Source organism: Chlamydotis macqueenii, chromosome W (assembly GCF_036417535.1).
Source record: "Chlamydotis macqueenii isolate bChlMac1 chromosome W, bChlMac1.mat, whole genome shotgun sequence".
NCBI lineage: Eukaryota > Metazoa > Chordata > Aves > Otidiformes > Otididae > Chlamydotis > Chlamydotis macqueenii.
Window position 1 is genome coordinate 43,338,768 of NC_141592.1, and position 16,626 is coordinate 43,355,393.

The following is a 16,626-nucleotide window of genomic DNA, read 5'->3' on the forward strand; positions in this document are numbered from 1 at the left end:
TCAGCTATAACTGCCCTTCCTTGCTCATTAAGCTTTCTTAATGCTAGCTAACTAATATGTATTTACTCCTATTCAAGTTTGCAACAGAATGCTTTCAAGAATACTACACAAAAATGCTTTTCTTAAATTTAAGAGTTAGTTCCTCAGAGCATTGCTATAAAGTTTTTATGCTTATACTTACTTGCTATCCAGATAATGTTTATCTGTGATATTTCACCTAGAACCACTGAAAACATTCCAGAACAGTGATTTCAAGTAAATAAAAAACTGAGGAGTAGACTCCACTGTAATTATCACACAGAAATTCTAACATCAAGCAGCAAGATTAGATTATAGTGTTTATGTCAGTCTACAACCTTCACCATGCTTGGCACTAGCACAGATTTATAGCTTCAGAGGTTGCTAACATGGCCAAGGAAAGTACAAACAGTGCAACAAGTTATTAAACTATGAAAATATAAGGGATCCGCTTCTACTTGTGGACAAACAGAACTTCAGGCTCAGCACCTGCAGCAATGGAAAGATTTCTGGTCATCTACTAGCCAGATGAAGAAACAGTGGAAAGGAACACAGGAGCATGGCAAATTGGCCGTTTTTTCCCCATATGCTTCAAAAATGCTTCTTCACAGTCAGTTACAGGGAATAGAAGACAGCTACAATTCCTTACCACAGTGTAAGTATTCCCTGACCTGATCCTCTTCCACCAATGGTACATCTTCCTTGCTCCAGACTTTCCCCTCTGGTTTCTGGGAGCTGGGATTCCTGAAGACTGGTCTTGCTAATAAAGACTGAGGTGAAGGTGACATTCAGTACCTCAGCTTTTTCCATGTCCTGTTTTACCCCTTCAGCAGCATGCTCACATTTTGCCTAGCCTTCCTTTTGTCACCTGTATACTTATAGAGGCCCTTCTTGTTGCCTTTTACAACCTTTACCAGATTCAATTCCAAGTGGGCTTTGGCTTTCCTAGCTGCATCTCTGCATGCTTGGAGAGTGTCCCTGTGTTCCTCCCAGGTTACCAGTCCCTGCTTCCTTCTTCTGTATACCTCCTTTTTGTGTTTGAGTTTTGCCATGAGCTCTTTGTTTATCCATGCAGGCCTACTGGCATTTCTGCCTGACTTCCTGCTCGTTGGGATGGACTGCTCTTGATCTATTCCTTCCTAGATTCGTCTTACTACTTTTTTTTCCCCCCTTGTCTTTTGAATCTTATGTAGGGTAATTTTTAATTAAATACGGTCAGTATTACAGCTGAAGCACACTAGCAGCAGGAAAGAGGCTCATTTCTGTGAGGAGAGCTAAATAAGGAAGTGGACCCGACCAGATGCAGGGGACAGATATAGCAACAGAGCATGGCAACAGCAAAGGACAGCACGAGCAGTAATATCTGGGCATGCAGAATATAAGAAGCCTAGTCCAAAAGGCTTTTAACACAGCAGTGACACCATGCATTGGAGTAAGGGGCTAGATTAAGAATACACTGGAATTTAGGACAATATGGGAAAACAAAGTTAAGAGGAAAGAGAGTGCAAGCTCTGAGACAGGCCAGAAACTCTAGAAATCAGGTATAACTACTGGAGAAAGGCAGTTCTGAAGTGTGAGTATGCCCAAGTTTTCTATAATCAGACCTCTAATTTGTAGGCAAAAAAACCCCAACAACCCACATAAGCAGGACACTGCATCCCGTCAGCTGCTGGAAATATGACACCCCTACCATCATTCATAAAATTACTTTTAGAAGCACACATGCAAGCACACCACTGAAATTTTAAATTCCACCATCCATTGCATTGTATTGGGACTATTTGTACAGGAATAACTGAAATCACAATCTCAATGGTTCAGCCTTCCCAACATCATCCTTCAGCATTCAGGCTACTGGTTAGCTGTCCTATCCAGTCCACTTGTTCTCCACCCTCCTGTATACAGTTTATACCTATCAGGTATCAATAAACTGTACAAATAGTGGTGTAACAGTATGGTATGCATTTATGCAATATGGAGCTATATTCCACTTCATTTTTTCTTTTTGCATTAATTAGTTACTTAATGGTAACTAATGGTAACATGGTTGGACTTGATGATCTTAGAGGTCTTTTCCAACTGTAATGATTCTATGATTAAGTTCTTCTATGTTTTATTTTATAAGGCTTACAAGAGAAATATCCTTATGAGTATGAAAAACAAAATAAGATTACTTTCTGGTCTTTTAAAATGTATTTTTTACAAACATCACTGGTTACCTACAGCTGAGAACAACTGCTGTTTACATTGCACCACAATGCACTGCAGCATCTTAAGAACACTGATAAAAAAATACCTCCTTTTCGGCCAATTCGACTATCCATAAACTTCTCTATAGTTTCAAATTCATCTTCTTCAGGCTGCGGGACATCTTCTCCGCAAACTTCCAACAAGTCATCAGAATCTGTCTTGGTTTCTTCAGCTTCTTTGTAACTAACATTGACTGTTGCCTGGCGACGAGATCCTCTCTTGTCATAGTCATCATCATCCGATGAATCAAGCTGTCTCTTTTTCTGTCCTGCAATCTTTTTGCCACTTTTTGGCTCAATTCTTGAAGACAATAAGATACAACACAACAATAAGGTTTCAACATGGACAACTACAAGCCTTCTGTATTAGTTTCTGAATACATATATTTCATGACTTCATGACACCACTTTCAGTTAGAACAGACAGGAAAGAAGTATTCAACACAAACCACCAGTATGATCATCTTTTGTAGTGTAAAAAAAGTCTTCAAGTTCTGTAATAAATATTAATGTTTTAATTTGCCTGTATATTAGTACAATACTTGATTACGAATTAGAAATAGTACCAGAGTATCTAAAATGCCAGACTTCTTACCTGCTTGGAGGTTTCCGGCTTCTGACCTGGTTTTTTGGCTCATAGTCAGATTCACTGTCTTCACAACTGCTTTTCTCTCTATCTTCCTCTGATTCAGAACCAGTTCTTGATACTGATCCTGACCCAGACATTTGCCAGTCTTCACTGTATATATTGAGAGACAAAAGAGTAATTCACATTAGTTTTTTGGAGTTTTTGTTTGTTTTGTTTTTAAATCAGGTATTCACTACAGATTTGTTGCTTTAATGTCAACATTCTTCACAGAAATAAAAATGTTATAATAGTAATTTCAGCTGGAAGGACAGAAACTTATCGTGAATGGATAACAGGTAAAAATGCCCAATGGCTTCAAAAGGAATTGAAAGTTTTCTGTTATCAAAAAGTAGATGTAAAAATCAAATCAAACAAAAATCTGGATTTCTGTACAAATTACAGCTTTAATAATTGAGTTAATTTGACATCAGTAAACCTGAAGTCCTTAAGACTTTAGCTGTAAAGATACATATTTACTGGAACTTACCTTGCTCAAGTAATAAAACCCCATACCATTATATTTTGCAGAATCCATAATTCTCTAATAGCTATGTTCCCTGTGCCTCATGAATAATTAGCAACTTCAGCACAGGAATAAAAAATAATGTAGAATCAGATTGGAGAAACACACAGAAAGACTTGAACTATGGCAATCTGAGAGGCACTGGCTCCCAAAAGCCCCCACTGAACTTCCAAATCAGTGCTTCATACCCATGCAAGATACTATGAGTAAGCCACTTGTGACTCCCAGTGGCAGTATCTCTGTGCTCCTGCTTAGCTGAGATCTTCTACTTTGCAACAGGAAAGATGTACCCACTGATCAACAGTATCTTACCCCAGACTCTGTTTGTACAGAGAAATTTAATCTTAATAGCTTGAGGGGGGGAGAAAAGTCTGGCATGCATTCTTGAAAGGTTGCTAAATCTTTATACTACCATCTATTATCAGGTTTAGGGGTCTTTGGCCAAGATGCTCAAACAGTACTAATGGCCTTCAAAGGTGGAATATTACTCAAAGACCTTTTCATTAAATTTCAGATCAGGAAGCTTAAGAATCAGTGCTTTGACACTTCTTTCACTTAAATATGCATTGGTCCTAGAAGTTACGTTTTCATTGTGGTCAATACATCTGTGTGTCTTGGAAATACTATAGAATCATCTGTCTCCTTAAAAGATTTTTTTTCTGCAAGCAGTAAATTAAAAAACACCCAAACAACACCCCCTCCAAAATAAAAACAAAAAAATCCCACCCCAAACCAACCAACTCCCCCACCCTATGTAAATCCACAACCTGTATTTATTTGGAGATATAGACAACATATAAAACACCATACTCTAGGGCTTGGATCCTGTACTAAGTTATATACAGAAAAATCTGATCTGCATGTCAGAAAACAACTGCAAACATACTTATTCAAAACAGGTATAAATCAAAACTGAAGCACTGGATATATTATGTTATTTGGTTACTTGTTTCTAAACTTAAATATCTTTCCTGTAACAGATTATGTTATTAGGTGTAATCACATTCTTAAGTAACAGAAGACTGTGAATAACAATTCATCACTAGAGAAGTACTATTTTGCATAGCAAGCTTTTTTGCAACCCCTCCCCTTCTTGAAGATATTATATTTGCAACCCTGAATATTGAGATTATTCAATTAACTGGAGAAGAGGAATGAGAGAATGAGTGAATTTCTAGACATCATTCATAAAAAAACCCCACAAAACAGCACAAATCAGAAAACCCAAAACAAAACACAAACAAAAACACCTCCCCCTCCCCACACAGGTCACTACCAATGAGAAGGTATAACCTTTTTCACAAGCTTTTTGATCTACAGCTTAAAACCAGCTCAATTTCAATTTGGCTTTATTAACTAGCCAAGACAGTTTATTACTGTCAAACCTGTAATAATTTTGGGGGGTTTTGCCTCTAAAGTGTTTAAAAATTTGGCATGAACTACGGGATTCCAACTTAAATTTTATCTGAGACAACCTACTTAAGTAGTTTCCTATTTCTTCAATAATTTTCAGGGAGGACCTTCAGCTCCAAAATATGTCACAAATAAGACTACTTCAAAAATAAAAAGTGCTGATGAATGTTTTTCAATACACTGTAGGTAATACAGTCTCTTTTGCTCAGAAATGAATAGTGGCATATATGTTCCTTTGAGAGTATTTATGTTAAAATATTCCAAAATCATGCTCAAAATTGGGAAGCACAAGATTATGTATTGCAAGTGCAGAGAAGTGAAGCCTGGGTAATTATAAGCATTATGTCGCTATAACAAAAAATTATATTATTTATGAAAAACATCTTACTCTCTATGTTTTTTCTTATTAGTTTCACTGGAAGAGTCATCTGCAGCATCTTCACTGTTCGATGAATCCTGCAGATGAAGAAAAGTATATATGATTCATTACCACAAAAAGAATGAAGTATTTTTACTATTAAAAAGATAATTCAGCTCTCACTTTCAAACTGAAATTATATTCTTCATCTCTTATCCTCTTCATCCCCCTCAGTGAACCCACTCATACTGAACAAGATCAGGATTGCTATTAATTTCGTATTTCTCCATCTATGAATATACCATGTCAGCAAAACTCTAGAAAACACTACAAAAAACCTGTCTTAAAATATAATAATTGTGCCTACATAGTCATAGTTTAGACTGCTACAAGTTAATAATTCAAGATGAAGGTTCTATCAAAAGCCTAATAAAATCTCCTGCCTTTTGAGAGCTCTCTCTCACCTTTCATATCCTCTCACATTCAAACACCACTAAGAAAATTTTGAGAATAGCATGTATGTTTTTTCTCTCTCTACTCCTAAAAAAAAATATTATAAATAAATCGATGAATCTTCTTAAAATTATTTTCCTAAAACCAATCTCATAGAGATTAAATTTAGATAATTTTTATCCTGAAAAAGAGTCTTCAGGAAAAGAGTACTTAGCAACAGCTATGAATTAATATTTTCATCATATATGACTAACTCCTTTGTTTAAATGATGAGCAGCTAAATCTGACTAAAAAAGACACTCAGAGTAATGATTAAAGACTCGTGATCACAATTCTTACTTTTTTTTTTTATATAATGAAGGAAATATGAAAGTCTGCTTATAAATAAATTCTAATTCACAGTCGCTAGTGTCCTTAAAAGATATTCCTACTGCACAAAATCAACTTTTGTTTAGCCTGTGGTTTAGTTTTTGAAAATCTCTAAAATTGAAGTATGGTTCTCAAAATACAAGAATTCTTTTATAACTGTTACAAGAGTTGCAAAAATCTAGCTTTCTGCTCCATATAGTGTTTTTGAAAACTGTAGCAGCTACCTTTATATAAACAATAGTGGAAAAGTCTTTTAGTATTTTTATCTATCTTCATGGAACTCAGAAGGCAGAAATACAGTGAAAGTTAATACTACGTGACTTGAACATTTTGTCCATACATCACAGAATATCTAGCTAAAAATATCAATCTAAACTGCTATAATTTTGGCACAACTCACCTGAAAACATGCAACTAAATATTTTTTTGCTCCCCTATGTTTCCTTATAAACATGTCAGTTATTTGAACATTACGTTTATAGACTAAAAACAGTCTTTTTAATCACACACACTTAAGATAACAGAACTTGGCTCTACATAATTTTATTCTAACATATGGGGTAATGAGATATGTATGTATGTATGTTTACATTTTATTTACTAACTTATATGTTATTCACCTCTTCTGAACCACTGTCTGATGAGGCTGCCTTCTGCTGTTGTTGCTTCTTGAGCACTGCTGATCTCTGCACAGCAAGTATACTTGGACTGGACTTCCAAAACTGAATTGGAATTCAGATACAAGAGTCATTTAAACCTATTGAAACTTTAAAGTTTACCACATACTTACATTTCTTAGGATAAGTAGCATCACTATTAAGGTAGATCTTAATTTTATTAATAATAAAAGCCTCGCTATAAAATACTGCATGCATTAATAATATTGGATAGCATTTTAAAGTAGTGAGACTTCTGCAGAAAGGAACATTATATGAGAATTGCCGGCACAATTTTTACAGTAAGTATAAAAATAGTTGTGCAGGCCTCTGTATTGTTAAGATAATTTTTATTTAAAGTAAATTTTTAAACTGATCTAGATAAGTCTTCATATGGAAATACTGAAGTACATAGAATCATAGAACAACAGAATGTCTCGAGTTGGCAGGGACCCATAAGGATGATTAAGCCCAACTCCCTGCTCCTCGCAGCACTACCTAACACTAAACCATATGACTAAGAGCGTCGTCCCGATGCTCCTTAAACTCTGACAGGCTTGGTGCTGTGACCACTTCCCCGGGGAGCCTGTTCCAGTGACTGACCACCCTCTCAGTGAAGAACCTTTCCTGAAGTCCAATCTGAACTTCCCCTGAGGCAGCTTCATTCCATTTCCTCGTGTCCTGTCGCTGGTCACCAGAGAGAGGAGATCAGCACCTCCCCCTCCACTGCCCTCCTTGAGGAAGTTGTAGACTGCAATGAGGTCACCCCTCAGCCTTCTCTTCTCCAAGCTGAACAAGCCAAGTGACCTCAGCCACTCCTCCTAAGTCTTGCCCTCGAGACCTTTCACCATCTTGGTTGCTCTCCTCTGGACACATTCTATATAGTTTGATGTCCTTCTTATATTGAGGCGCCCAAAACTGCACACAGTACTCGAGGTGGGGCTGCACCAGTGCAGTGTAGAGTGGGACAATCATAGAATTTAATAGCCCAATGTTTGTTATGAGAGTTAAACATGTGCATTCACTAACCCAATCAAGTTAAAATTCTAAGTAAAAATCATGGGGTTTTTGTTTGTTTAAATTAAAACTGCTCTTATAACTACTCTGCATAGAGTGTTTTTTCCCCCCAACAAAGGGTTAATGTATATGTTTTGTTTTACCTCGGATCCATCAACTTTTGGTGGTGGTTTAGCTTGAACTTGTTTCTTCTCTCTAGATGTGTCAGACTCTGTTTCTGATTGACTGCCTGACTCTGAACCAGACCCAGAGTCACTGCTACCTGATTGACTGCTACTTCCATCACTACTGCTTCCAGAGCTTGAACCAGATCCAGAAGCTGATGCTGACCCAGAATCATCATCTGACTGGCTGTAATTAGAAGTTAACAGGATATTACACAATGGATAATTAAACTTTTAAAGAAGTCACATTAAAAAAGACTTTAGCTTCACCTAGAAATTAATTGTTAGGTTAGACCAGACATATGGATAGCATACAAATTAATGCAATGGATTAAACAAATCAGGAATGAAAATACAGAGTTTAATCAGATACTTTTCACTAAACTTTAAAAGAAAAAAAAAAAGAAAGAAAGGAAAAATAAGAAAGAAGCAAGAAAGGAGAATATCAGTCATTAATGTAGAGGAGTCAAACAAGGGTATTTCTCACCCACTCAAACCCTTATGTAGCTCTATCAAACCCCACATATTTTTGTGTATACACACACACACACAATTGTTTTAAGTCTTTTTAGATCAGCAGCGTGTCCCCCCTCCAATTTTTTTTTAAGCATGCATTTCTTCAAAGCAAATAGAAACTCCATTTTGTTTCCCTAGTTTTACTTTTTTCATAAAAAACAATAGGGGAAAAAAAGTATCTTTAAGGAAATACTTGCAAACTACCAAACACTTGAAAAAAAGTGTTTATAAAAGTAACTGGAAAAACAAAAGTGTGTTGTCACACATAATATAAATCCATGCAGACCATCTTATACTGTTAAAATAACAGCAGTAAAATTCCTCACACAGGCAAACTGAATTTGTTAGTGACCTTAGCATATTCTTGAGCCACTGGATTATTCCACCTGTACATTCATTTCACACTAAATTTATCATATTTAAATAGAATAATATTTCAAGTTAAACATTTATTTCTTGACTATTCAAAAATATAGAAACATTTGGTTTTCTAAAACAATTTTACAAAGGAACAGAGTTAAAACTTTAACCAAATTCCTCATTAGGTTAAATACTACCATACTTTTAGAGATATCATGAGGGAAAACATTGGAATTGCAACATCACACAAACAAAATAATTTTAAATTATGTATGCTTGGGTTGCAAGCATTTAAAACGAAACAAACCCCCTCTAAAGATAATACCAAAATTCAAAACAATAAAAACGCAAAAGCTGATATCAAAGTCTAAGCCTATCACTGCCAGCACAGTTCATGTGATCATCTTCTGCACTAGAACACACTTACTTGACAACATTTAAAGCCACAAAACAGAACTATTAGTCTCCCTGTTGCTAACACCTATTAAATTGTACTAGTGAGAGGAAAAAAATGAAGCTATTCACAAACTGATTCCTGTAGGCAGCACCTCAACCAATCATCTGCATCTGTTGACTTTGAAAAAAAGAAACAAAGCATGAAAATGCTTCCTTATTTTGAAGTGGAGGATATGAAGAAACATGAATGCTGGGTTTACTTACATTTGCTGAGGAGAAAACTGAGGAGCAACAAGGCTGCTTCCAAACTTCCCATTCCTGTCATCAAGGGCCTACTTCAGGCATGATGCTATAACATTAACATATTAACCTGACTTGAAAAATAAAAGCAAGGCACCCACTGTAGAATATGATTAGAGTTTAAACTACTTACCAGAAATTAAGGGCAACATCCACCACGATTCACCAAAGATATTTTAAATACAATAATATTATTGTGCACAACTGTAACCTTACTTTTAGCGTTAGGTAAAATAGAGTGTTATAAAACAATAGCATTTCTCAGCATAGCACAGTGCCACAGGTAAATGTCACAGGGACTGTGGAAGATGGTACATGAAGAGAAGAAAATTCAGCAAGGAAAAACCTTGAGACACAAGTAAATACCTGCCAGACAAGTCCCCGTGACAAAATGCCACCAAAAATGCATTAAACCTACATTTAGATAAATAAGCAAAAATCACATCAGTAAGATTCATGGTTGATGGGAAATTTTAACAGTTTAATATTTTTCAACATAGAAAGTGGCAAGTTCAAAAACAAAAGGATTGTGAGACAGAAAGAAAAAGTCTAATAGATATTGCAAGTATTCGCTCAGGAGCTAGATGTAAAAAGAACTCTACTAATTCAAAATAATTTTCTTTATGAAGAGATTGTGATGGTTTAGCCCTGGTCACCACACAGTTTCTCACTCACCCTCCCCCTCCCCAGTGGGATGGAGGAGAGAATTGGGAAGGAAGGAAAACTCGTGGGTTGATATGAAGATAGTTTAATAAAATAGCAAAGGAAAACTACAATAATAACAGAATATAAAGATACTAAAATATACAAAATGAACAATGCAGGATTTCTCACCACCCAATGTCCCAATGACCGATACAGCCTGTCCCGAGCAGCGATCACGGAAACGAAACCCAGCAGCAAGCAAAGGAGCAAGAGAGCGAGATGCTTCCCCAGCCCACTCCCACTTATATACTGAGCATGACGTTTATGGCATGGAACACTCTCTTTGGCCAGTTTGGGTCAATTATTCTGTCTGTCTCTCTCCCAGCTTCCTGCATCTGCACATTAGTGAGACTTGGAAAGCCAGACAGGGTCCTCGGTCTCATTCACAACAACTGGTATCATCAGGGTGTTTGTCAACATTCTTTAAGGATTAAAGAATTAAAGGATAAAAGATTAAGAGTCTTATGCTCTACCGACTGAGCTAGCCAGGCTAGTGAGGGATGAAGAAGCCCCTTCTAGGACGGAGCAGGAGGAAGAAGAGGAAGGTTTATTTGCTTCATGCCCAGGAAGGACTCGGCCTGGCTGCACCAAAATAACTGTCGTAGTTCAGCCCCGATCGGGACCAGACTACGCAGTCTCTCTCTCACTCCCCCCACCCTCCGAGAGAATAGGAGGAGATGAGGAGATGATATAAGAAAAACGGCTCAAGGTTTGAGATAAGGACGGGGAGAAATCCTTAAAGTTACTGTCACGGGCAAAACAGACTTGACTTGGGGAAAACTATTCATTTATTTCTAAAATTAGCAGGAGAATGAGACAGGGAACAAGATAACCTCCCCCCACCCCTCCCTCTTCCCGGGCTTAACATTATCTCTACCACCTTCCCCTCCCGAGTGGCACGGGGGGGGGAAAAGGGAATGGGGGTTGCGGTCAGTTCATCACGCGTTGTTTTACGCCACTGTATCATCGTCGGGGGAAGAACTCCTCGCATTCCTCCTCTGCTCCAGCGTGGGGCCCCTCCCACGGGCCACAGTCCTTCGTGAAACTGCTCCGGCGTGGGTCATCTCTTCCACGGGGTGCAGTCCCTCTAGAACAGCTGTCCCAGCGGGCCCTCCACAGGCCACAGCCTCCTTCAGGCCTCCACCTGCTCCGGCGTGGGGTCCTCCACGGGCTGCAGGTGGATCTCTGCCCCTCCGTGGACCTCCATGGGCTGCAGGGGGACAACCTGCTCCACCATGGTCTTCACCACGAGTTGCAGAGGAATCTTGGCCAGGAGCCGCGTTACTCCTCCCCCTCCTTCTTCACTGACCTTGGCGTCTGCAGCCGTTCCTCACAACAGGCTGGCAGACGCCTCTCAGGATCCTTTTTACATCTTATTCACTTCTCATCTCCTCTCCACTTCTTGCAGCCAGGCCGGGCCGAGTTGGGCCCAGTCGGCTGCCCGGCGGGAGGCCAGAGGGTGAGGCCTGCAAGGCCCATGAGGCTCGCGCCTCTCCCTCTCTGCCCCCTGCTCAGCTGCTTCACATCTTCTCCCTCTTTTTTTTCTGTTTTCCCCTTCTTAAATACGTTATCGCAGAGGCGTTATCACGGGACATTCTGCTACCAATTGGCTCGGCCTTGGCCAGCAGCAGGTCCGCCCTAGGCCCGTCCGAGTCCACTAAACAAAGGGAAGCAACTTCTAGCAGTTTCCTACAGAAGCTACCACCTTAGGCCCCCCCTCACTAACAAAACCAGAACAGAAGTGTAGAGAACTTGCCTATTCACTGGCCACAGGATGACAGGCTGTGGAAGGCTCTGAGGACTACCAGTACACATTTAATTTATCATTTAATTTATCATGTGTTCTCACTGGAGAGGAGGTCCATTTCTACCCTAAGCTTCAGCAGAACTTTGACTTAGAGACACAACCCCTATAAGGGCAGTATTATAACCCAGGCCCCAAAAGACTGTATCTGCAAAGGATGTAGGAAGTAGGGCAATATATGAGTACATTCTGCAATGAAGATATACTATAGATTGCTGAGACAGTACAAGCAGCACTGCATGACACAATACTTTTAAAACTCCAATAGCTGCAACAGTCTGTATATCAAAGGACTCTCCTCTGAGAAATATAATGGATTTACACCAACAGTAACAGGGATGAGGAACCCTATGCAAAACGCACACTATACAGTAAATGGTACAGAATAAATGCTCAATTTTCAGCATTAAAAAAAACCAACCCACACCATCAACTTTTCCAAACATCAGAGAGAAATTTGATATTTTGAGATTTTTATTTCTACCACTGAGATCACTGCAGTCTAAGAGTCAGAAGAGAACAAGTTTATGTCAAGGCAAATCACTAGCTGTCACATATTTCCAGGTGCAGATTGTGTCCTTGTTTTCCCTGTACTTCAGCCAAACCTCAAAAAAAATTTTTTTAAATATTCCTTCTTTCATAAAGTGTAAAACTGACATGTCAGTATTTCAAGCTATGATGTTCAACTGACATTTTTAAAAATAAGAACTTAATACTAGCATCTTTCAATTTTACACTAACAGGGTTGTCATAAAAAGGCTTAAGAACAAGGAACTCAGTTTAGCCACTCCCTCTATCAAACTCACTGCCTCTTCTCTCTCATAGAAATCATTTTTTTTTCTTAAACCTAGGAGAAAAATATATATATTTCTATATACACATATACATACACACAAAAAATAAAATTGAAAACTCGTTCCTTAACCAAGGTATTTGGAGATTGCAGCAGTTGAAAGAAAACATCTTTGTATCAATACCACAAAAAAGTTTATTGCCTAGCAGGACTACTTACCTATTCAAACAGAAGCTGAATGGAAATTTTCAGCCTAAGATTTATTTCTCAATTATCTTTTAAAGGTAAGAAACAGATCAGCATCAGCCAGACTACCAACTTGCATGATCAACTTCCAAGATAAAGCAATGCCTTACTTGTTTTTGAAGTAACACTTGTAAGAAAGCAACAACAATAAAGATGACAGATCTATTTAACTTTCAAAAAAATAAATTAAAGAAAGTCTCCAAAATATGCCAGGACTTGCTTGGAACAAAGGAATAAGTGTTATCTAAAGAGGAGACTAAAAACCTACTTATTCCCTCACACCGAAATGGCTGCAACATTGTAGCCACATCTCTTAAGCAGTGCCCGTAATAAAAACTGGGATATTGAAAATTAAGTATTTTGAAAATTACATCCTACTGAAAAATTACTGTAGTAAGCTACCACAGTAATAGTTTTCAATTTTAACTTATTTTCAACACAGCTACTATCAATTTGCTACACCATGTCAATCATAGAATCTTTAAGGTTGGAAGAAACCTCCAAGATCATCAAGTCCAACCGTCAACCCAACACCACCATGTCCACTAAACCATGTCCTGAAGTGCCATGTCTACACATTCTTTGAACACCTCCAGGGATGGTGACTCCACCACTTCCCTGGGCAGCCTGTTCCAATGCTTGACAACCCTCTCAGTGAAGAAATTCTTCCTAACATCCAACCCAAACCTCCCCTGCCACAACTTGAGGCCGTTTCCTCTCATCCTATCACAAGTTACTTGGCAGAAGAGACCAACACCCGCCTCCCTACAACCTCCTTTCAGGCAGTTGTACAGAGCAATGAGGTCTCCCCTCAGCCTCCTCTTCTCCAGACTAAACAACCCCAGTTCCCTCAGCCGCTCCTCACAGGACTTGTGCTCCAGACCCCTCACCAGCTTCATTGCCCTTCTCTGGACGCGCTCCAGCAACTCAACGTCCTTCTTGTACTGAGGGGCCCAAAACTGCACACAGTATTCCAGGTGCTGAGTACAGGGGCACGATCACTTCCCTACTCCTGCTGGCCACACTGTTCCTGATGCAAGCCAGGATGCTGTTGGCCCTCTTGGCCACCTGGACACACTGCTGGCTCATGTTCAGCTGGCTGTCTACCAGCACCCTCAATTTACCACCAGAGAGCATCCCTTTCTAGCACTTTGCTTTTGCAGATGTAACTTCACTGGGATATATATGTATTTGGCTTTTTATTTTTGTTTCACTTGTCTAGTGCTGACCTAGTCAAAATTTAACAGAATCATTACTTCTTGGTATCACCTAAGCAGGGCCCAGATTCACCCTGCCTCAGGACTTAATTGTAGCCAATTTTTTTGCTACAATATTTTAGCTAATGTATTCATGAAAGAAAAACAGAACTCTCCTCCTCCAGCCTCCTCACATTTTACTGCAAACACAAAACTACTGGCACACTAAGGGGTAAAAAACAGTAATGGAGAGTAGCCTTCCTTTCTCCCAAACATGGACACATTAAGCAACCCTTAGTTATTAAAAATTAACATAAATCTCTAATCCCTGTCATGGGACTACCTAGGACCCTCTACCACACGATTCAGATTAAACCCTAGTTATTCAGATGCTAACCCTAGGAGGAAGGATGGAATTATTTAAGGAAAGGTACACAATTACACATATGCACATGTCAAAAAAAAAGTTACATCTATCATCTCCTTGCAAATAGAGGGGGAACTAAGGAAGAAGCAACTTCAAAATTTCACTTTAAATGTTCCTACATTTACTCTGAATTTCAGCAATTTTCACACAATTTGAAAAATTATACAAAGCAGCAGTATGAGCTATCACAGCTGAAGCCATGAGAGAAGGGGTTAAAGAAATTTTAGTGGATATGGCATTGATTAATTATTGCTGTGAATACTAAGGTGATAAATAGTGCTTGAACCACTTGCTTAACGATTTGCTAAACCTTTCGTGGCGAGTCTTGCAATTCTTCATGAAAAGACAGTTCCTGATAAGGACTAGGGGGCCTCCTTCAAGAACCAGCTAAAACCGACCCTGCAGCTTGAATAAAAGCCAAGGGATAACTGAGTTTGCGCAAGAACAAAAGGTTACTAGCAGTGACGAAGAGGAGTCACCTGCCTTCATCCCCACGACCCCCGACGACCACCACCAGGAGGCACTGCGCAAGCCCAGATGGGAGGAGTTTATGAAAATGACCCCTTGGGACTAATTTTAATACGAAGCGGGGATAGGTCATGCATATGTATAGGTGTATTGTGAAACTTCATGTATATGTAACACCTGGTTGTATAAATTTAAAGTGAGTTGCCGCGTCAGGTGCGCACGGTTTTGGCGAGACTACCCCCCCGTGCTGCCCGGCGCCGAATAAACATACCTACTTTACAATCTTACAGATTGTGGAGTCTGTTTTCCACATGTCAGCCAAGCACCTTGCAAATGCAGTTTTGGTCCTCAAATGATATATTTGCCTGCTGGTAAGTGATACTCCATGAGAATAACTTATTTTGACATTGCTATTAATGCTCTCTTCAATCTTCCCCCAGCGCAACACTCCCTTAGTGTCAGTGCAGTCTGTAGAAACACACTGAGCTTTTAAAAAACATCCTACCAACTTACAGACCCCACAAAGCCGTGTAACAAGTGAGTAAAATTGAACAGGGCAATATTTCTTAAGACTGCTGTCCTGAAACCAAAGTGTAAAACAATGCAAATCAATACAGAATTTAGGAAAACTAACTAAATAAATTTCAAATTAAAAGGAGGTTTTTTTGTTGTTGTTTTCAATTTTAGTACGTGCACACATATTCCACATTGCATCATGACAGACTGCAGTTGCTTTTCCAAGTACTTAAAATGCTATGCAGTCTAATACTTTTCCCCCTTTCTTCAAGAAGCATTACTGACACGATTAAGAAAAAACCCAAAAAAACCACAAAACTGCAGAACTGATTACACTGCAACATCTACCAGCATCACTGTAAGTTCACAGAACTTGCTTGACACAGTTTAAAATATCTAATTGTTTGAGTTTTTGAAGCTTGTAGGAAAAGACACACAAGATATAGAAGTTTCATAGACATTTCTAGCACCTCAGATTACATTTTCTTTATCCGTTGAAATGAATACTCTAACAGCTATTATAGGGCAAAACCAATCATAATCAGCTTGAGAAAAGTTCACAGTCTTTTGAAGACTTGAAAGACAAGCAATCTCTCATCCCAACAACTTCTATCAGCAGCATGCCAGAAGTGGTTTAATCTTTCTTGAGGTTGAAAAGGAAAGGAGATACAGTTTAAGACAACATGTATATTTTCTTGAAATAATCATTGTAAGCTATCATTGCCAACCAAGACACATGTGAGAGCATTTCAGACTATTCCAAATTTTGACTTTTAAACCAGTTGTTCCATTAGGGGAAAGAGAAAACACACCACTGTTCTGGCTTTGTTTAGTGAGGGTGGGGCTAAGGTGGCAGCTTGTGCAAGAAGCTGCTAGAAGTTGTTTCCCCTTTGTTCAGTGGACTCGGCCGGGCCTAGGACGGATGCGCTGCTGGCCAGGGCTGAGCCAATTGGTAGCAGAATGTTCCATGATAACACCTCTTCAATAACGTATTTAAGAAGGGGAAAACAGAAGAAAAAAAAAAAAAAAAAAGAAGATGTGAAGAAGATGA

General features: G+C 38.8%; 1 protein-coding gene across 1 annotated transcript in view; it reads right to left on the reverse strand.

Annotated features, from left to right (window-relative positions):
* LOC147596714 (ATP-dependent chromatin remodeler CHD1-like) overlaps positions 1-16,626 on the reverse strand; it is an 84,535-nt gene that overhangs the window by 60,664 nt on the left and 7,245 nt on the right. Inside the window, exons 2-6 of the mRNA XM_086769619.1 lie at positions 7,828-8,035; positions 6,632-6,733; positions 5,220-5,287; positions 2,863-3,006; positions 2,315-2,568 (exon numbers count right to left, since the gene is read on the reverse strand). Of these exons, the coding sequence (XP_086625745.1) occupies positions 2,315-2,568; positions 2,863-3,006; positions 5,220-5,287; positions 6,632-6,733; positions 7,828-8,035 (776 nt within the window). The remainder of the gene's footprint in view (positions 1-2,314; positions 2,569-2,862; positions 3,007-5,219; positions 5,288-6,631; positions 6,734-7,827; positions 8,036-16,626) is intronic.